The sequence below is a fragment of the Suncus etruscus genome, chromosome 9, assembly GCF_024139225.1.
Source record: "Suncus etruscus isolate mSunEtr1 chromosome 9, mSunEtr1.pri.cur, whole genome shotgun sequence".
Lineage (NCBI taxonomy): Eukaryota > Metazoa > Chordata > Mammalia > Eulipotyphla > Soricidae > Suncus > Suncus etruscus.
The window spans coordinates 102,153,174-102,174,850 of NC_064856.1; the positions used below are offsets into that span (position 1 = coordinate 102,153,174).

A 21,677-nucleotide genomic window follows, 5' to 3' on the forward strand; every position below is an offset into this window, starting at 1 on the left:
GTAGCATCTGTTCTAGTCTTTTGTTTTACTTATTTTATTTTATTTTGGAGTGACACCTTGCAGATCTAAAGGCTTATTCCTGGATCATGCCTGGCAGTGCTCAGAGAACCATAGACTGTGCCTTGAATTAAAATAGAATCATTCACATGCAAAGCTTTTTTATTCCTTCATCATTCCAGTGCCAGATTCAGTATTGTAGCCATAATCTCAGGGTTTGTTTATATTCGGTCTTGTCTTTTCTCTTATTTGATTGATATCCTGCATATAAACGAAATCATTTCTATATCCAATTCACATCATTTAGCATGACATACTCTAATACCATCCAAGTTACAGCAACTGAAAAAAGTCATCTTTTCTCATAGTGAGTAGTTTTCCATTGTGACTATATACCACAGTTTTCTTATTCACTCACCAGTTACTAAGCCCTTAGGCTGTTTGCAAATCTTGCTATGGTATATAAAGCAGCAGTTAATGTTGGTATACACCTATTTTTTCAAAACAGTTTTTGTCTGTTCTTGGGCTAGATGCCAAAGAGTCAAATCACCATGTGATGTGGAAAGTTCATTTTTTAATTTTTTGAAGATGTCTCCATACTGTTTTCACAGAGTCTGAATTAGATGCAAGCATCAAGATAAACAAATGTTCCTTTTTCACTATTTCCCATGTCAGTCTTTTAATGTAGGCCATTCTCACTAGTGTGATGTTATCTAATTATTTTGACTTGCATTTCCCTGATAATTAGTGATGATAAACACCAATTCATGTGTCTATTGACCATCTGCATATCTTCTTGAGGAAAGTTCTGTTTATAAGTCTTTTCTATATTATGAATGCCTGTATTGCCATTATTGTGTTTTGTAAATTCATTATAAATCTTGACTCTTAGCCCTTTGTCAGATAACTGGTGTAAAAATATTGTCTCATTCACTAGGGGAGGTTGTTTTTTTTATTGTCATGTTTATTAAGCTATTGTTAGTTGATCACTCTGTATTACCTCTTTTGTTTCTGAACACTGAGTGGCTTCAAATCAACACTGGCATCTTAATTGGTGTGTTTCTACAGGGATGACAGTATTAAAAAAATTGTTTCCATGTACTTCAGGAATTCCAAGCACTATTGCTGATACTGTGGCTTTTATGGGCCGTGTTTTCACGGCCAAGTCTTTTGAAAGTACAAGAAGGCAGGTGCCCACACTTATTTCTAAACAGTTCTGTTGATTTCAGCCCAAGTACTAACATACCTGGAGTTTTTTGTTTGTTCTGTTTTGTTTTGGAGCCACACCTGGTGGCACTCAGGAGTGACTACTGGCTCTGCACTCAGAATTTTCTCCTAAGGCCATATGGGATGTGAGATTTCAAACCTGGGTCATTTGCACACAAGGCAAATGACTTACATCCTGTGGTATCACTTTGGCCTTATACCTGGAATTTTGGCAGATTGATGTCTTTGTAGAGAGAACCATAGATGAATAATGAAGGTGGGTCATTGGCAAAGCAGTGATTGTGGGTCGTGGGTGTAGCAGGTGAGGTTTCTGCAGTGTAGGGTGTGGCCTCCAAAATTATAAAGTTGTAATAATTAAAGAAAAAAAATGATCTTCTTACTAATATGAGTAAGATATAATTAACATGCAGCACTATGTAAGCTTAAAGTACACTAACATGTTAGTTTGGTATAGCGAGAGTGTGACTATAATGATTGCATTAGCTATAGCTCTAGGATTTAATAATCATGGTTTTTTTTTGTAGTGACCACATTTGGAACTGGTCTCTTAGCAACATGAGATTCATAAGACTTTGGGATGCTAGCCACATTATTGGGCATTAGATGTACAGAAAATAGTAATAGCAAGTTATACCTAGAGCAAAATACCTAATGGATTGAGCTACAAAACTTTTGAGTACATGATAAATAATTATATCTTAAAACACATATTTACATATCATATATATGAGTGGATATGAGGGAAGAGATATTCCTAAATTTATGAGATTCCAATTAAAGGTATTGTCTTACATGAAAAGGTCTCTATGAGAAGAAGGAATTAAAACGACTGAGTCTAAAAGGGGTAAAACTAAAATCAATGTGTGGAAAGTAAAGAGAATGAGAATACAGGCACCAAAAATGGATTAGCAAATAGAACTATCTACAAATGGAGGCTCTAACAGAGCCTGGATGATCATGTGGTGGGTACATGATAGAGCATTCAGTAGTTGATAGATTTTAGAAAAAATCTCACAAGATTCTTACCAACCCCCACTCTATGTGTCTCTTTTCTCCACAGAAGTTTCTAAATATAAACTGGAACTAATTAGAATTTTAAAAAAGGTACCAGCTCATAATTCAGCTCCAAAACATGGTGAGAAAGGAAAAAGATACCCAAAAAGCATTAGCCATGTTTATGGTTTGTCATCCATAAATCAGGCATAAACCTAACTTTCGCCACAAAAAAGAAGTTCTCAAAATTTTGAATTCATTCCCATCCTCAGAGCACAAGTCCACCTTGAACGCATGGCCAAGAATAATCTCACCACTGTAACTGAGTTTATTCTCATGGGCTTCACTAATTACCCCAACTTGGCGATTCCCCTCTTCATGGTGTTTCTGGCTTTCTACCTAGTCACCATGCTTGGAAATTTAGTCATGATCATTCTGATTCAGGTGGATACCAAACTTCACACCCCTATGTACTTCTTCCTGAGTCACCTCTCTCTGCTGGATGCCTCCTACACTTCAGTCGTCACCCCTCAAGTCCTAGTCACACTGGCCACAGGACAGACAGTCATATCCTATGGCCAATGTGCTGCCCAGTTCTTCTTCTTCACCATCTGTGTAGGGGTAGAGTGTTTCCTGCTAGCAGTGATGGCCTATGACCGCTATATTGCTATTAGCAACCCACTGCTGTACACAGTAGTTATGAGTCCCAGAATCTGCTGGAGTTTGGTGGTGGGAACTTATGTCTGTGGGATATCAGGGGCCATCCTACGGACCACATGTACCTTCACCCTTTCCTTCTGTGATGATAATCAGATCAACTTCTTTTTCTGTGACCTCCCACCACTCTTGAAGCTCTCCTGCAGTGACACCACGAATGCTGAGATTATTATTATCTTCTTTGGTAACTTTGTGATTTTGGCCAATGCCTTGATCATTCTGCTTTCCTACCTGCTCATCGTCAGGGCTATTCTGAGGATGAAGTCTTCTGGTGGCAGAGCCAAGACTTTCTCCACATGTGCCTCTCACCTAACTGCTGTGTCCCTTTTCTTTGGGACCCTCATCTTCATGTATCTACGAACTGGTTCAGAGAAATCTTTGGAGGAAGAGAAGGTGGTGTCGGTCTTCTACACTGTAGTCATCCCCATGCTAAACCCTCTGATCTATAGTCTGAGAAACAAGGATGTGAAAGCTGCTTTCAGAAAGGTCATTGGCTGATTCCAGGTATCCTACAGCTTATACAGCTGAATGAGAGGAACTTTCCTTTTAGTTTGTATCTTGCCACATCCATATGTTCTAAGGGGCATCAGCACTCTCTGATATCTGTACACATAAACATAAATGGTACTATAAGCATATATGAAAAACCATAAGGTGGTAAAATTGTGTTTGTGCAAACCCATAGTGCTTACTACCCATTACTTTCTCCCACTCTAATGCAATTCTTAGCACCCATAAGAATCAAATATCATAATTTACAGGATATTGTTTATTAATTGCAATGCCAATTTTCTGCAAATCTGTTTTACCCTCCTTTCCCTCTTTTTGTTTCTGTATTTTTTTCTAAATTTAATATGGATTTATTGTATAATTGCATCTGGGAATGCCTATTCCCAATGATAGTCCTAACTCTATTGTCAAATATTAATTCACCAAATAAATTACTATTTAGGTTTATAATTGTGTTTACAGTTTTGTTCTGTTGTCATTTGTGTATTTTTTTGCCAGTATCATTCTGCTTTGATTGCAATATCTTTATATTAAAGTTTGAACTCATCAAGTAAAATTCCTCTAGCTTTGTTTTTCATTCTTGGAATTGTTTCAGCTGTTTGGGGTCTACAGTGGTTCCATACAAAATTTTGAAACTGTTTTTTATTGCCATGAATAAAAATCTAATTTTATAGCAATTGTATAGAAATCAATCTTTCTCTTCTTAAAAAATATTGTCATCAAATTAACATTATATATGTTTTGTGTATGTATCATGATAACTCAGCATCTGTAACAAAAAAGTACATTTTATTGAGTCTCCAAGAAGCCAGTCTTTCTTAATCTATTTCCTAACACTCTGGCTTCCTCCACTCCACATATTGGTAACCAAAGCTCAGGTACAAAACTCTGTGAAATCAATCAGGAAGAGCATCCTACAGCAACTCAGAGCCAATTAGTGCACATATTCAAAGCTGTTATGACTGTGGGCTGATACAGGCCATGAGCAAATTCTTCTCTGGAGCATTGCCATTGGTCAAGTATCTAGCTTCTCCCAAAGAGTCCTAGGAGTCTCTTTACCCTCACAGGAGCAGTCTACACTCAACAGTTGATTGCCAAGAACAACAAAAGGCCAAATTCTTGTTTTGAGAAACTGTGTACATGCTTGGTATAATTGCTACTTAACTGCTACCCCAAAGCATGAGCCAATTGCAATTTCTTTGCGGAGCTACTATTTCCTGCTTCCTTCCATTATAGGTTTCTTTATTTTTTTAAGCCTAAGTGTAGCTGGTTTATGAACATAATTAAAGACTTTTTATAAACCGTCATGGTAGTTCATGTAGAACATGAGCAGGGAGATCATGAACATACTACAACATTTCAACGCCCCCTCTGTGTACTACCAAATGAGAACCAGCCACACACACACACACACACACACACACACACACACAAACCACAAAGTGTTCATCTTTCTGTGGGCAAAGTGTCCAGTATGACATTCCATATTTAGCAGGTTGTTTATGAACTTCTCACAAGCCAATCCTGACTTGCAGGAAATGAAGTGAAAATGGCAGCATTTTCCATTAAAAATGCAGTCTTAAAAAAAGGAGCCATGCTTTTTTGAGGGCTTCTACCTCAGTGGGGAGGCTCAAAGTCTAATTGTCTGACATCAAGTAAATAACTACCCTTGAGTAGAAAAAAAAATAAGAGTGCCAAGCAAAATAGACTTTAACTGAACACCAAGACATTTAGTAATTCAAATGGCAAAAAAAAAAAAAGAGATAGAAAGATGGACTCTAAAGTAATAGGGAAAAGGAAAACTATAAGTAGAAAGGAAAGAACATAAAAATCAAACCATATCTTCCATTTGAAACAATCCAGACAAAAAAAGAGTAGACGACATATTCAAATGACTGAATGAAAGAATCTTTAAACCTAGAGTCCACTACCTAGCAAAACTCTCATTTAGACATGGGATGGAGAATTAAAAACATTTTTGGACAAAAAAAGAACTCGCAATATTTGTGCTAACCAAACCGACCCTAAATGAACTACTCAAAGAGCAATTAAATAAACCAAATTTCCAATCGCAACAACAATCCTACAAAATAAAATGACACAACAGCCCTTTCTGTCAATAATTTCCTTAAATGTCAATGGACTAAACTCTCCCATCGAAAGTCATAGAGTAGCTAGCTATATCAGGAAACAAAATCCAGACATCTGCTACCTATAGGAAACAAACACACTTAAAAGTTCAGGATAGACACATGCTCAAGGATAAAAAACAATTATACAAGTACTGGAAAACAAAGAAATAAGAAATCTGGGTCAGCCATACTCATATCAGACTAAATTGCATTCAACCTCAAGAAAGTACTTACAGACAGCCACTACTTATTGACCAGAGGAACAACAACTTTGATCCCCTAGCTCTGACCAAGATTTATGTACCAAACATAAAACCAGAAAAAATATGTAAGGCTTTTGCTCACAAATTTAGAGATACATAGGGACAGAAACATGATAGTAGTGGGAGATTTCAATCTTGCCTTTATCACCACTCGACAGATCCACTAGGAGGTACATTAGCAAAGACATAACAGCCCTAAATGAGAAACTAGAAGAATAAATATTAATGAATGTATACAGGGCCTTCCATCCTCATAAAAGTGTAATACACAATTTTTCTCAAGTGCACATGGAACTTTCTCTAGGATAGACCACATTTTAGAACACATGCCTAACTAACATGAAGTCAGAACTATAAGAATTATACTAAGCAACCCATTAGACCACAAGGCCACAGAGATTAAGATTGATTGCAAAAATATGTGGAGAAAATCTAACACCTGGAAACTAAACAACATGCTGCTCAACAACAGGTGGTTCAAAGATAAAATAAAAGAAGAAATAAAGAGATTCCTTGAGATTAATTATAATGAAAAAACAAAAACTTTGGGACACAGCAAAAGCAGTAATTAGGAGAAACTCACAGCAATACAGGCCTACATTAGGAAAAAAGAAAAAGCAAAATCAACAGCCTAAAGGGACATCTTAAATATCTGGAAACCAACAGCAAATAAATCCAAACACAAGCAGAAGAAAAAAAAAAACCAGAGCAGAAATTAACAATATAGAATCAAATAAAACAATACAAAGAATTAATGAGACCAAGAACTGGTTTTTTGAAAGAATGCGCAAGATAGACAAACCGCTGATAAGAAACACTAGGAAAAAGAGTGAAAAAAATCTCTGGATAGGTTATTTGCCATTATAATAAATAACTAACATTTTATTATTAATAAAATGCTATTAATGTTTTATAAATATAAATATCATGCATAAATTTACTTATATTTTGAATTTACTATTATATTTGTGAACAATATTTTCCTCTTAAAATAGTGAAAATTTTGGTTATTATTTCTACAAATATTCTTTTGTTTCCCCTTTCTCCTTTGGGATACCAGTTCTACATATGTTTTGTTACACTTGGTTATTTATTTCTGATTTTTTTCTTTGTTCCTTTTAGATTTATTTTCCTCAGATGATATTAACAACTAACTGTGTTAAAATTCACTTACTTAAAAATTTTTACCATTTTAATTTGCTAAAGAATTTTCATAGAATTTGTTATGAATTTTACATTCCATATTTTGTTTTAGTTGAAGAGTCTCCACTAGATTAAAAAATTGATACAACTTTGTTGATATTCCCTATCTAGTGCTACATTATAACACTTTAATTTTGTTTTCCTTCCTTTACTACTTTGGTCATATTTGTAATATATGATTAATCAAATTTTCTGTTAAGTCCAATAATCTGAGCCTTGTTGGGGAGAGTTTCTATTTTTAATTTTGTAAAACATGTATTAATGATGGTTTTTCACTTTTTCAGTGGCAACTTTTGTTTAAAACTGGACATTTAAAATGACAAAATATAACATTTTTTAAAAATCCACTCACATATCCAATATGTATTTGTCTTCATTGTTATGCTATTTATTAGTTTTTTGATGTTCTTGAATAAATTAGGGTAATTCTGTGTTCTTTGTAGTGTGTGTTACCGCTGTAGTGTCTACACACTTAGCTTAGAGGTCATTAAATGATTGGACAGATTAAAATATTTTTTGGACAGTTACTTTCTTCTAAATATTGCATACAGGGACTGGAGCCATAGTACAGTGAGTGGGCACCTGCTTTGCGTGCAGACAACCTGGATTTGAGCCCTGGCATTCCATAAGGTCCCCTGAGCACCATCAGGAGTAATTCCAAAGTCTAATGCTAGGAGCATCATTGGATATTATCTAAAACCTAAAAGAAAAAAAGTATTGTATACAGTTCTATATGTTGGAGTTACAACATACCTTTAGTGATTTAAATAACCACCTAGCTACTTAAAATTTACCTTCATATTTATATATTACCTGTTTGGAATCTCAAGGTCAGCCTAAAATGAAAAATTATCCCCAGGCCATCTCTATTTATGCAGTTTTGCACATGTGCCATGTTTTTTTTTGTTATTGTTGTTGTTGTGTGTATGTGATCCCAGAAATATAATGGGGCCTTTCAAATTCTACTACACATTTCTGATTTTTTAAAATTACTTTTTAGATTTTGGTCAGGTTTTTTTTTTCATCCCTAACTAGTATTGTCCTATCAATTAGGTATATATTAGTAAGCAATTATCTGTTAAGATTTTTAAATCTTGTAGTACAATACTTTTCTCCATGACTGAATGAGTTTGGGTGAAATAAAGATAAAAATCTGTCATGGGGTTTTTCTAGAGAGCCATAGATCAGTGAACTGTGAAGTAGTGACTTTGATATGTGTAATAGGGAGTTTGAAATATTCTGTTTACTTCAGTGGCTACAGGATTTTCCTCAGCAACTGCAGTTCTGAGTCTAGTGAACCAAGACAACACAAGCTCACAATTATTGGTATTGCCTGGACCTAGCTAATTTCTTGCACAAACACTGCTTCTAATTGTTGTAAAATTATTTCCTAGAGTTCTGGTCTTTTGGAGGAGGGGAAGATTCTGTACTAAGAGATGCTCAAGAGATGTTTCTAGTTCTGCATTCAGAAATATTTCCTGGCAGTCTTCAGAGAACTCTATGACCATAGGGGATGCAGATGACCTAAGATAGGTTGGCCCTGTGCAAGGCAAACACCCTACCTGATATCCTATTGCTCTAGTCCAGAGTTCTGATAATTTTCTTTTTGATAGAGTCTGCCTTTGATTTTATTACTCGCATACATAAATTTTAAGAGGTTCTTTTTATATCATTTTGGAAATCTTCCTTTCACCCTAATGCAAACTTTCCTTTCTATACTATCGGCGATTCTATTTTTTCACAATATATTATGATTTGAATTAGGTACTCATGTATGACTTAACGTTTCGGATGTTCCTTTATCTATTATATCAAGGATTATTCATGTAGAAAACAATTCTTTTTATGTTTGTTTTATATTGGGATTCTAATATAGTGGCTTTCTCTGACACTAAATAATCTGGGCAGATATTTTTATTTTTAATTATCCAATATAAGATATTTATTGGATTTATGGAGCATCCCCAAACAGCAGCATATTCAGAGTGGCGATCTAAAAGAGAAGGGAGAAAGGGCAAGGAGGAAATGTTATTTGAAGAATCATCTCTTATATAATAAAATTTATATAAGCTAAATAAAAATTTATATAAACATGAATTTACAAGTGACTTTATGATTCCACAGAATTTACAAGTTCTAAGCATGATAAATCCAAAGAGGCACTTGATGATACACATTATCTTCCCACTCACATCAAAGAGAATTTTGAAAATTCTAAAGGGGTGCAACTCATTATGTAGAAAAGATTTTCATAAGATCACAAAAAGTTTTCTCAGTAGTGATTGTGGAGATCAGAAGGTAGTAGAGTTATGTTTTATATGTTCTAAGGGGAAAAAGACATTCCCAAGACATTTCTGAACGAGGGATTTTATTTGATCTAAACCACAACAAAGTCTTAAGGAGTCATTTAAACAGAAAATAAGGAAATACATGGCCATGTCTTTATTTCAATTTAAACAATTTTATTTATAACATTTTCACACAGAATTTAAAAAGCATAATGAAATTATAAATGCTTTAATGAATATAATATAGATATATACTTTGTGACAATAATTTTTACATAAAATATGGATAAAGAAACCAAGGAAGAATTATGTGTATAATTAAAATTTAGTTATTATTAATTAAATGAAAAGAAAAGACTGAAACAATAAAGCATTTAGCATTTTGATGGATAAAATGAGGGATCCTTGTAAAGCATATGGTTAACTTCTTCCTTTTTTTTTTAAACTTTATTTATTTATTGCTCAAGGGTTATTTCCTGGCTCTGCACTCAGGAATTACTCTGGTAGTGCTTAGGGGATTATATGGGATGCCAAGAATTGAACCTGGGTCAGCTGCATGTAAGGCAAATGCCTAATCATTGCACTATTGCTCTGGTCCTCAAACTCTACCAGCTTTCTAAAACACTCAGAAGTTTCCATTTGAGCCAACTTACACATAGTAGATAGTGTCTTTTCTGCTTATATGTGTTAGAATTATTACTAAAAATGGGTACAAAACATAGAAGTCTACCTTATTCATAGAAATAAAATTCATCTTCTTATATAGTGGAATTCTTGAAATGATTCCTTACTTTATATCAATCTATCTTTGAACTGGACATGGTAGTATAATTCCTGCATATTTGATAGAACTATGGTTGTGAAAAAAAAAAGGAAGGCATTTCTGGGTTAACTGAAGATTGCCATTTTATTTTATTTTTTTCTATTCACTTCTTTATATTGAGGCTACAAATGTTTTAAGAGTAGAGTTTCATACCTTTCCAAAATATGTGTTAAAATTCCTCAGAGAACCCTGGAAGTAACCTGGTTCATTGCATACTCTCATCTTTCTTCCTCCCTCATTCCTTTCCTCCTGGTAACCTAGGTCCTGTGGTCTGACTCAATGTTTTAATTTTTCTAGTTTTGTTTGTTTATTGCTTTAACTATATTCAGCATAATTTGTAGACTGGAGTGGGTTGCTTGTCAAGAATTAGACTCATTATAATTTCCTCAGCCTTGAGAAGGTCTACCTGAATCCTAACTAGTAATATTTGTGTGAGAGAAGAATAACCCAAGTTATCAGAAAACAGGACCCAGGAAAGGCAATCACAAGTCTTTATTTCTGACTAGCAAAAAACAATCTATAGTGTGGTATGTTTGCTAATATATCTGAACAAACAATAAAATGCAATAAACACCCACAATATCATATTTATGAACACACACATTTACATATTTTATTGTTTCTTTGTTCTTAGTGAGTTGAGGTATAATTTAGGTAACTGTAAATTTAGAGTTTAGTCTTGAGAGTGTGAAAAAAATAAATATAAAATCCTGCATATATCAACACCACAATAAAATAAAACCAGTTCTACATGCACAGAAACTTCTTCCATGGCCATTTGCAAGTCAAATCTCCCCATGATCCTTGGCTACTCTCCACTGTTGATTTTATCTTCTTGATTTTGACATTGGAGGGGGAGGCCATGCATGTGAAACCAAGCTGTATCTATTGCATGTCTTTGTCAGTTAGTAGAATGAAATTGATAATTGATGTATTTTGTATGACATGGCTAGTTATTAATTCCTCAAATTATTGAATGTTTATGACATAGACTGATATCAATTGATCAAAAGGGTTTGGACACATTTCTCAATAAAAGTTTGACTAATTTAACAGGAATAAAAATTATCCCATTAAACAGCTGAGCTCAAACATTATAGCTCCCCGCAATTCCTTGTTCCCTTGTTGCTAGAAGGGACTATATGATTTTATATAATTAACTAGATTGTAGTGTACAATTTCTGGATAAAATGGGAGCCAGTTCACAACAGCTGATATTTCTTCTGCTATGTAATTTAAAAGCTGTATGTTCCAGAAGATACTACAAATGTCAAATTCTCCCTTGACCTGAGTGTTTGAACAAACACTTGTGGCATAACATGTTCTTTCCTGAAAAACTTATGATAAATGTGTAGTAACATATATGAGAATTAAATTTTGAGTTGATTCGCTGAAATATTAAACTGACTTGTTGCTGAAAAATCACCCCAACACTATCCTGTCTAAAGTAATCTACAAAACTATGTTTTGTTGTTTGTGTGTCCTTTACATTCTTACTTTAAAGAATTAAATGATATAATTAACAGGATATTAAGCGCACCCATTATAATGTTGATCAATAATTCTGAGTATATTTATGACCGTGCACCCAACACCACAAACCAATGAAGAATATTTTTATCATCAGAAAAAAAAAACCTATACGTCAACTCACCTTTTGTTCTACTCCCAAAATGGCTCTAAGATCAGTTTTTGGAAACTGTTGGGAACTGTTGACCAGTTGATGGGCATTTGAATGGTCCCTACTTATTTTTACTCCTTTACAATCAATTAATTCATTTTGTGTTCTCACCAGTTTTTATCCTTCTTGGTTTCACAAAGGAGTTGAATTCCTGTTGCTTTTGGGAAATCTATGCTTAAACTTTTAGGGACTCTAGATTGAATTTCTAGGCAGCTATGTAATTTACAATAAGCAGCAATGGATTACATTTCCTACTTATTCACATCTTGGTCAACATTTATAATCATTTGCTGGTATTTACTTTAGCCATTGTATAAGTTCAAAGGTGATAAAGTCATTGTGGCTTTTATTTGCATTTCCACAATGTCCATGAACGATGTCTTTTCATGCTCTTACTAAATATTTGAATAACACTCTGAAGAAATATGAATTCTGAAATTCATATAAAGTTCAGAAATATGCATTCTGAACTTCAACCACTTGTAACTTGTTTTATTTGATTTTTTATTGAGCCATATAGTTTTATTTTTTTTGGAAAACCCAGAACATCATTTAGTTTTGTAAATCAAGTCTTAAAGAAACAGAGCTAAATTTATTCATCTATATATTTATGTCTTTGTCCTCTTTGACTCTTTAGCACAAAAGTTGCAACAGAGAACTTATGTCTGCAAAGTTAAATATTCTTATTGTTTGACCGTTGAAGAAGTATATCTTTTCTTATTTTATTTCCTTAGTTTGTTTCATTTTTAAATAAAATTACTATGGGCAGGAGAGATAGTACAGTGAGAGGCAATTTGCCTTGCATGCAGCCCACCCATGTTCAATCTCTGGCACCCCATATGGTCTACCAATCCCACCAGTAGTGATCTCTGAATACAGTGGTAAGACTGTGAACCACTAGTTGTGACTTCCAAACCAAAAACCATTAAAAAATTAAAGTATTATAATTTGATTCCATGCATACACTGTGTTAGTATTTATGATTTTTGTGTGCATAGTTATCTCAATTTACCACCAGCAAAATGCCCAAGATCCTCTACCAATGTCCTTAGATGGTTTTTAGTCTACTTCATGAAGGCATTTATTTTATCACTAAGATAAATTAAGAATATAATTCAATCTTGGGGTACATTTAACATTATTTAATGACAAAACTTGTATTATAATACTTCAAAATTTATGTCAAATTGCTACCCAAGAGGTCTGCTGTGGTTTGATTTGTGTGTTACCCAAGGCAGTTATTACAAATTGTATTGACACACCTGTAATTTCCTCAGTAAGTAGAGTTGGATACCCATAGAAACTTTAAATGTGTTCCCTGGTTAGGTAAAATAACAAGTTTTGGAGCCCTCTTAGGGCATTTGTCCTCTGAGAGTTCCATAAGCATTTATGTCCCCTTTGAGTCCCATTTATTAGACTTTTCAGTTCTCACAGGATTCCACTTGATTGCAAGGGTGAAGCCAAAGAACCAGAGTTATTTTACTATTTTATTCATTTATTTAAAAATTGTCTAGCAGGACCTATGGGCTTCCCACAGCTGTGGTATCATCCAGAGAGTGCATGAATTCACCAAATAACAAAGGATGACTGTGGTTATAATAATCATGTCTTGCTAAATCTAAAACAGATTAGGAACTTTCTTACTGTCTCACCATAGCACTAATCTATAGACTACCTAAAGAAATTTGATGGTCTTCCTTTGCATTATTTTGTTTTGTTGGGACTGTATTTCCATGTTAAAGATGATTAATCTGAAGCTCTCAGATAATCAATTTGCCTGAGAAGAGAGAGCAGCAAAGTCATCGCTAGAACCACTGTTGGTTTGAAGGTGAATTGCACTTTTTCATTTATTTTTTACCCTGACTCTAGACAACTTTAAATGTCTCTGCTCACCACTGAAGAAAAATATTGGTCACAAACTAAATCTGATTTGATCCACTTATCAATACAGTGCTGGGTTTGTGTCATATTACTCAGGGAGTAAGGTAAGGTATAAATGTATGAGTTCAAACCTATTATCTGCATACATTCTTACAGATAGGAATAATTAGAAAAATATATCAAGTGAATAATTTCTCTTTTGATTTGTTCATACCTTGTCTTAGAATGATACGAATATTTATTTTCTTTGGGGCAGGGATGGGCTCCAATCAATTGTGCTCAGGGCTTCCACCTGGCTTTGTATTTATGAATCACTCCTGGAAGTGGTCTCAAAATCATATGTAGTTCTGGGCTGTGAAGGTGGTGCTAGAGGTAAGGTGTCTGCCTTGCAAGCGTTAGCCAAGGAAGGACCGCGGTTTGATCCCCCGGCGTCCCATATGGTCCCCCCCAAGCCAGGGGCAATGTCTGAGCGCTTAGCCAGGAGTAATCCCTGAGCATCAAACGGGTGTGGCCCGAAAAACCAAAAAAAAAAAAAATCATATGTAGTTCTGAAGATAGAAGCCAGATTGGTCACATTCAAGGCAAGTATCTTACAAATAGAACAAGATAGTGCATAAAAAATGAAATGTGATCTATTAAAGAAAATTGGAAAAAAAATTGCAAGAAAATAAAATGGCATAAATAATATTATTGATTTTACTTATTCTTGAGTCCCTATCTTATAGATTTCAAATTTCTAATATGCAATTGAAATTGATAAATTCCTAAGTCCAAGTCATATATCTAGTTAATTTGAATTTGTATGATTAACTCAGTTTTACCAAAGTTCATTAATTTTATAACTGATAAAACTGGGGGTTGGATACTTAATATATAATTTTAAAACATAGTTTCAGGTTAAGTGTATCCATATATAAAACTAAAAAAATATTAAAATAATACAAATTAAAAATCTTAGATGATTTTATATATTAAAGATTAAACTTTTTAAATGATTCCCAATTGTACATAATACAAACTATCGATATGTTCTATTTACTTCCCATTTTATTTATAAGACCGTTTTGGTGGGGGGTTGGGTCACACCCAGCAGCGCTCAGGGGTTACTCCTGACTCTATGCTCAGAAATCACTCCTGGCAGGCTCGGGGGACCACATGGAATGCCAGGATTCGAATCACCATCCTTCTGCATGCAAGGCAAACACCCTACCTCCATGCTATCTCTCCGGCCCCTATAAGACTGTTCTTAACCATAGAAAACTTAAAAGATCAGTTAAAGTAAAATTAATTCAATTCCAAAATTCTTTTATTAAATTATTTTAGCTTATTATAAATAAATTTTAATTTGGAGGGTAAACTTTAAATTGAGGGCTTGAACAGCATATAATATAATGATCTTCCAAAGTCTTCTCGTTTCACCTTAATTCATTATTTATGAGTTAGAATATTGGAATAAATTATTTACACTCCATCTGACCTAGGATACTATATGATCTCTCAATAATTTTAAATTGCATTTTGTTACTGTCATGCTTTAGAAGTAAAGACTCTGGGAAGCATTGCTGCAGTACTTAGGTAAGTCAGGAAGTCGGGAGGCTGATTGATGTCAGCAGTCTTCCCTTCCTCTGTCATTCTGATTGTCTTTTTTATTTCTACAGGGTAGTCACATAGTTCTCAATTGTTCCCATGGAGAACAATACAGAAGTGACTGAATTCATCCTTGTGGGGTTGACTGATGACCCCAACCTGCAAATCCCACTCTTCATACTCTTCTCTCTCATCTATATTATCACTCTGGTTGGGAACCTGGGAATGATTGAGCTGATTCTGTTGGACTCTCGCCTCCACACTCCCATGTACTTCTTCCTCAGTAACCTCTCTCTGGTGGACTTTGGTTACTCCTCTGCTGTCACTCCCAAGGTGATGGCACAGTTCCTCACAGGAGACAAAGTCATCTCCTATAATGATTGTGCCACCCAGCTTTTCTTCTTTGCAGGTTTTATCACTGTAGAAAATTTCCTCTTGGCTATCATGGCCTATGACCGCCATGCAGCAGTTTGCAAACCTTTGCATTATACCACCACCATGACGACAGCTGTGTGCGCACGCATGGTTATAGGCGCCTACTTGTGCGGTTTTCTAGATGCATCCATCCACACCAGGAACATTTTCAGTCTCTCTTTCTGCAGGTCTAATGTAGTTGACCACTTTTTCTGTGATGCTCCTCCTCTTTTGACTCTCTCATGCTCAGACAAGCAAGTTGTTGAGATGGTTATTTTTTTCGTGGTGGGCTTAAATATCCTCTTCTCTGTCCTAGTTATCTTGATCTCCTACCTGTTTGTCTTCCTGACCATTCTTGGGATGCGCTCATCTGAGGGCCGTCAAAAGGCCTTTTCTACCTGTGCTTCCCATTTCACTGCTGTCTGCATCTTCTACGGAACATGCGTGTTCATGTACTTACAGCCCAGCTCCAGTCATTCCATGGGCACAGACAAATTGGCATCTGTGTTCTATGCTATCTTCATTCCCATGCTGAATCCATTGATTTATAGCCTGAGGAACAAAGAAGTCAAAAATGCTTTCAGACGATGGTGGACAAGGAAAATTCTTCTATAAGATTCATACTTTTTTCTGTGCTCAGAAATTGCTCCTGGCAGACTTGGAGAGACCATCTGGGATGCTGAGGATCGAACCTGGGTCTGTTCTGGGTCAGCAACAAGACAAATACCCTACCACTCTGGCCCCTTGTTCTGTTTTATTTCTTTTTAATTATTCTATTTCTCTATGTATTTAGTATTTGTAGTTTAAGTTTCATGTTTAAAAGTATTATGTTTCATGGTTTCAGTGAACAAAATACTGAATCTTAACTGGCATCAAGTGTACCAGATCCTTCTTCTGATCCTATGTCATTCCCAAACTATTACATTTTTTTTTTTTTTTGCAATCTCCTCCAACTATCTGACTCTCTTCTCAGCTCTGCCAAGGCCAAGAGAATGTACTTCCCTTCTTTCGTTTCTCTATATATCACAAATGAATGAGAGCATTCTGTGATTATTCACCCTCAAACTTATTTCACCTAATTGGAAAAGCATATCAGAATATAGAAAATAGTAAGTAGAGGAAAATTTTAATTGACATAATACATAGCAAATATAATGATTCAAATGTTAATCATAAATAAATAGAAAAATATTAATATATAAACTATTATACATAAATTTGTGAGCCAAAGTTTACTTGTATTTTTGATTTGATGTTAAGTTTTTGGAAGTAGATATGTATTTTTTCCTATGAAAGGTAAAATTTTCTTTATAAATGCTTCCAATATTTTTTCTACGTTTTCCCCCCTTTGAGATTCCGTTCACACATATGTAGATACTTATAGATATACTTACATATATATATTTGAAACTATTTTTTATTTCTTTCAGATCTTTGTTTCTCAGATGAGATATTTTCAAGTGACATAGTAAAATTTAAAATCTCCCATTTTCAATCTGCACCAGAACCAGTTTAGTGAATTCTACATTTTATTTAAGAATTTCCATTAGATTAAAAATAAATTTACAATTTTAATAGATTAATTTTAAAACTTTAATTGATAAAATTTAATATCAATTTTAAATTGATAACCTATATTTGGAAAAGCTTTCTTATATTTCAGCTTTTATGTACCTTCCTTTATATAGTTGACCATATTTATGTCACCCAAATTTACTATTCTTTCTATTAATTATGACATGAATTTCCTCAGAGTGAATCTTTATGACTACTCTTGTAAAAATGTGCATCGATTGTATTCCAAATTCAAGTCTCAGATCCCATCTATGCTTTCTTGGTGATGGTATGCTATTTTTTCCTTTGTGATTTTTTGATTAATTATTCTGTGTTATGCATAACTACTAAAGTGTCTACATGCTTTGCTTAGAGGTCATTAAATGATTAGCCAGATTTTCTTAACACTTTTAGTTCATAAATGATCTAAGTCTTGCATAGAATCTTTACATTTGTGTTAGAGGTAATACATCTTCAGAGTACTTGCACCCTGCCTTCATCTTCACCTACTATGTATGTTGAGTCTCAGCCTAAGATGTAGAATTGAATATTACCCAACTTTACATATGTGCACTTTTGTGCACATGACCCTAAATATTGTAGAAGTCAAAGGTGAGATAAGCAAAAACAAAAAATTCTGGAATTTCTAGGGGGTGATAAAACCTCATTGATATGGGAAATGTCACTATAGCCCTAAAAAAATAGTCTTTTTCTTTAAAATATTTTTACCAAAGAGCTCTGGCCAATTGGGATTTCAATTAGAGTGTGTTTTGAGGGAGGCAAAGCACTAAAGCTATGGTTTCTCAAATCCAGAACCCACATGCTTCTGTGGAAGCTGGCTCAGCTCATGACACTTTTTATTAGATTCCATGATTTACTGAAGCCAGCTCCAAGGAAAGACTGCTGAGATCAAGGCAGGGAAGGTATACAGCAAGAGAAACAAGTCTCAGCTTGCTCATCAGAGTTTAATATGAACAACATGAATCACACATCGAAAATGGAGAAGCTCTTCAAGGTTGTGTAGTTTCTCCAGAAGAGCCATTTAGGAATGTTTCCAAATTCATCCTCTCCCACACCCTAGATTTCTCATAAGAGAATCTGGAGATTGGTGATGATAGTACTTCCTCCCTTGGGGGCTTGGTCCATACCAGGACCAAATTGCTGTTTGACGTGCCTAGGACAGTACATACTCTCCTATATGCTTCTGGAGAATAGATCAAATGCAGAACGTTTTTACAAAGATAGTTATTCATCTGAGACTGAGACTATATAGGGTGTATCATGGAGATCCCTCATGCCCAAGGGACTGGGGAGAAGTGTCAGAATTTTACTTTTATTTCTTTTCCTAAGGCTATATAACAGTATCTATCACCCCTCAATAGGGACACCTTTGCTAACCAGACTTTGAATTCTTCTCTCAATGGACCAGCTGCTAAAAACTGTTTGGGAAGGACATCGAGACACTGATCAAGGAGGAGATCTTATGTATATGCAAATGTTGTTCTCCTACACAACAGACTGTTGGTGATCAGCGATGTGCTTTGAGAGTCTGTTCTCTTTCAAGCACCTGGGTGCTGAAGATGATGAGCTTTGTGGCTACTGCAGTCTACATGATCATTTTAGCATCAGCTGCATGGATGATGCAGTACTTAAGAGAATATTAATATTTAGAGAGTCATAGCTACATTGGAGTTAGTAAAAATCCACAGCCTGATTTTTATTTTTTTTTATCTCACACCATTATTTTTCCAGCACTTTTCTCATTTCAACTCTCATATTTGTGTTGGTGTTTTATTTTGCTTATTATATACTCTAAGATACAGCCTAGTTTCATTTATTTTTGCATCATAATCTTTTATGAGATTGTTATATATTCTGAATTTTTGTCATCCTAACTTAATATTTTGATAATAGGCAAAATATTTTGACAATATGTATAGAAGACTTAATTAGGAGCCCAATTTTATATATTGGTTTATATATTTATTCTTGTGCCAGTTCCTACTGTTTTAATCACAGTATTTTTGTAGTAAGTATTAAAATGTAAATTTAAATAGTTACATTTTTTTACCTTGTATAATATTGTTCTGGACATTATGACACTCTTTAACTCCCAATTATTTAGATCCATGACTTCGAGAATAAAGTTATTGATTTCTCAGAGGAAATCACTGTGATTTTGATTTCAGCACACCTGCTGAATTATTGATTGTTTCCTACTTTATACTAACAATCTATGAATGTTAAGTGTCTTTCTGTATTACATTTTATTTTATCTTTTTTAAATTAATAATTTTTATTTGGGGATCACACTTGGCAGTGCAAGGGCTTACTTGCACTCAGGGATTACTCTTGGTTTGTTCAGGGAACTATATGGAGTGCTAGGGGTCAAACCTAGATCAACCTCATGAAAGGCAAATGCTCTACCCACTACCATTTCAGCCCCATTAGTAAATGAATAATTTTAAATGATAATTAATTAAATGCAAGTAATTGGTTCATTTTCTTATATTTTATTAACTTGATATATTTATAAATAAAATCCATTTATTTTAGATTTAAAAAACTTTATTAAGGCACTATGATTTACAGTTATTCAAAGTGGAATTTCAGGCATACAATGTTTCAGCTTATTGTACAGAAATACAACTATTCTTACTTGTTGATATTTATCCTAAAAAATTTGCTTAACTTTATTAATTCTAATACTTTGTTAGGATATTGCTTATGATGTTATGTATGAAAGACAATGTCATCTACAAGTAGTTATAATTTGCTTCTGCCTTTTTAAACAAGTTATTTGGCAGTCATAATGCTAAGGTAAAAATGACTCATTCTTCTCACTTTTCTTCTATTGTGGTTAGTTAACACATTTCCATTTTCATAATTATCACGTCAATATGTTTTTCTCAAACAAATAATTTAGCTATGACTAAAATATTAAGTTATTAAAAATAAAATTTACATCTGATTAAGTGTGCCAATAAAATAGTTATTAAATAAATTTAACAAAGTAATTTTTCTGATTATTCTCCACTAGCTAAAAATAGATTTTATAGATATCTTAACATAATATAGCATTTTTATACAACGTGGCATTGAAAACATTTGAGTTCTTGAATAGAGGCAAAGGAATTAAATAAGATTTTATGGGTTCTTTGCCATTGTGTTAAATGGCTAAACCTAGGGAATACTTAGCCTTCTCCACCGCCTTTTTGAATGCATTCTTCACCTCTTTATTCCTCAGGCTATAAACAATAGGATTAAGCATAGGAATAACCATAGTATAGAACACAGAGGCAGGCTTGTCTGCATCCATGGAATGGCTGGAACTGGGCTGCAAGTACATGACAACAACAGTACCATAAAATATGGAAACAGCAATGAGGTGAGAGGCACAGGTCGATATAGCCTTCTGGTATCCCTCAGTTGAGTGAATCTTGAAAATGTTGATGAAGATGAACAGGTAGGAGATGAAGATAACAATAACAGCAAAAAAGATGTTGAAGCTTGACATAAGAAGAAGAACAAGCTCAACAATGTGCTTCTCAGAACAAGTCAGACTCATGACCACTGGAATATCACAGAAAAAGTGATGAATCACATTGGACACACAGAAAGAGAGGCAGAAAGTGTCTCCAACTTGAACAGCAGCAGTCAGAAAGGCAAAAAAGTAACATCCCATGACCAAATGAATACACTTACTTGGAGTCATTATTGTGGTGTAATGTAAGGGTTTGCACACTGCCGCATAGCGGTCATAAGCCATGGCAGCCAAAAGAAAATTTTCCGCAGTGGCAAAGACTGCAAAAAAGAACATCTGGGCAGCACATGCATTGTAGGAGATGATCTTGTCTCCAATAAGAAATCCTGCCATCACCTTTGGTGTGACTGTTGAGGAGTAACAAAAGTCCACCAGAGAGAGGTTGCTAAGGAAAAAGTACATGGGGATATGAAGACGGGAATCTAGCAGGATCAATATGACCATGCCCAGGTTACCTATCAGGGTGATGAGGTAGATGAGGGTGAACACTATGAAAAGAGGCACCTGCAGTTCTGGGGCATCAGTGAGTCCTAGAAGAATGAATTCAGTCACTTCTGTGTTATTCTCCCTGGATGTCATTTGAGAAGCAAAGATGCTGCTCTGTAGCAAAGAGAAATCAAACTTATCAATGATCAGTTATGTGAAAGGGAATGCAAACACTACTTTATTATAACACAGATTTCCTCTTTGCTCTTCTTGTATCTAAAACATGGGTATATCAACACAGTTTAGTGAATTACCACTGTAGAGATCAGTTTTAAAAGAATAATAGCCTTCACAAGCAACATCTTTATTTTGTAAAGAAGGAAGGAATAATGAGTTGTCCAATTCCCTATGTACAGAATGAATCTCTCTCCCCAAAT

The 21,677-nt window shown here is 34.5% G+C and overlaps 4 protein-coding genes across 4 annotated transcripts in view; 2 read left to right on the forward strand and 2 right to left on the reverse strand.

Moving 5' to 3' along the window:
* SSRP1 (structure specific recognition protein 1) overlaps positions 1-21,677 on the reverse strand; it is a 1,220,984-nt gene that overhangs the window by 1,111,600 nt on the left and 87,707 nt on the right. The window lies entirely within an intron of this gene.
* LOC126017804 (olfactory receptor 9I1) lies at positions 2,512-3,432 on the forward strand. The gene has a single exon (XM_049779859.1). It carries the CDS (start codon positions 2,512-2,514, stop codon positions 3,430-3,432), a length of 921 nt encoding a protein of 306 aa, XP_049635816.1.
* On the forward strand, positions 15,399-16,331 carry LOC126017888 (olfactory receptor 5B12-like). Its single transcript, XM_049779954.1, has one exon. It carries the CDS (start codon positions 15,402-15,404, stop codon positions 16,329-16,331), a length of 930 nt encoding a protein of 309 aa, XP_049635911.1. The 5' UTR covers positions 15,399-15,401.
* LOC126017709 (olfactory receptor 5B17-like) lies at positions 20,440-21,393 on the reverse strand. Its single transcript, XM_049779761.1, has one exon. The coding sequence runs from the start codon at positions 21,391-21,393 to the stop codon at positions 20,440-20,442; it is 954 nt and encodes a 317-aa protein (XP_049635718.1).

Bases quoted from the DNA above. Each gene is read 5' to 3' on its own strand.
- LOC126017804 (XM_049779859.1), top strand. From the start codon at position 2,512: ATGGCCAAGAATAATCTCACCACTGTAACTGAGTTTATTCTCATGGGC.
- LOC126017888 (XM_049779954.1), top strand. From the start codon at position 15,402: ATGGAGAACAATACAGAAGTGACTGAATTCATCCTTGTGGGGTTGACT.
- LOC126017709 (XM_049779761.1), bottom strand. From the start codon at position 21,393: ATGACATCCAGGGAGAATAACACAGAAGTGACTGAATTCATTCTTCTA.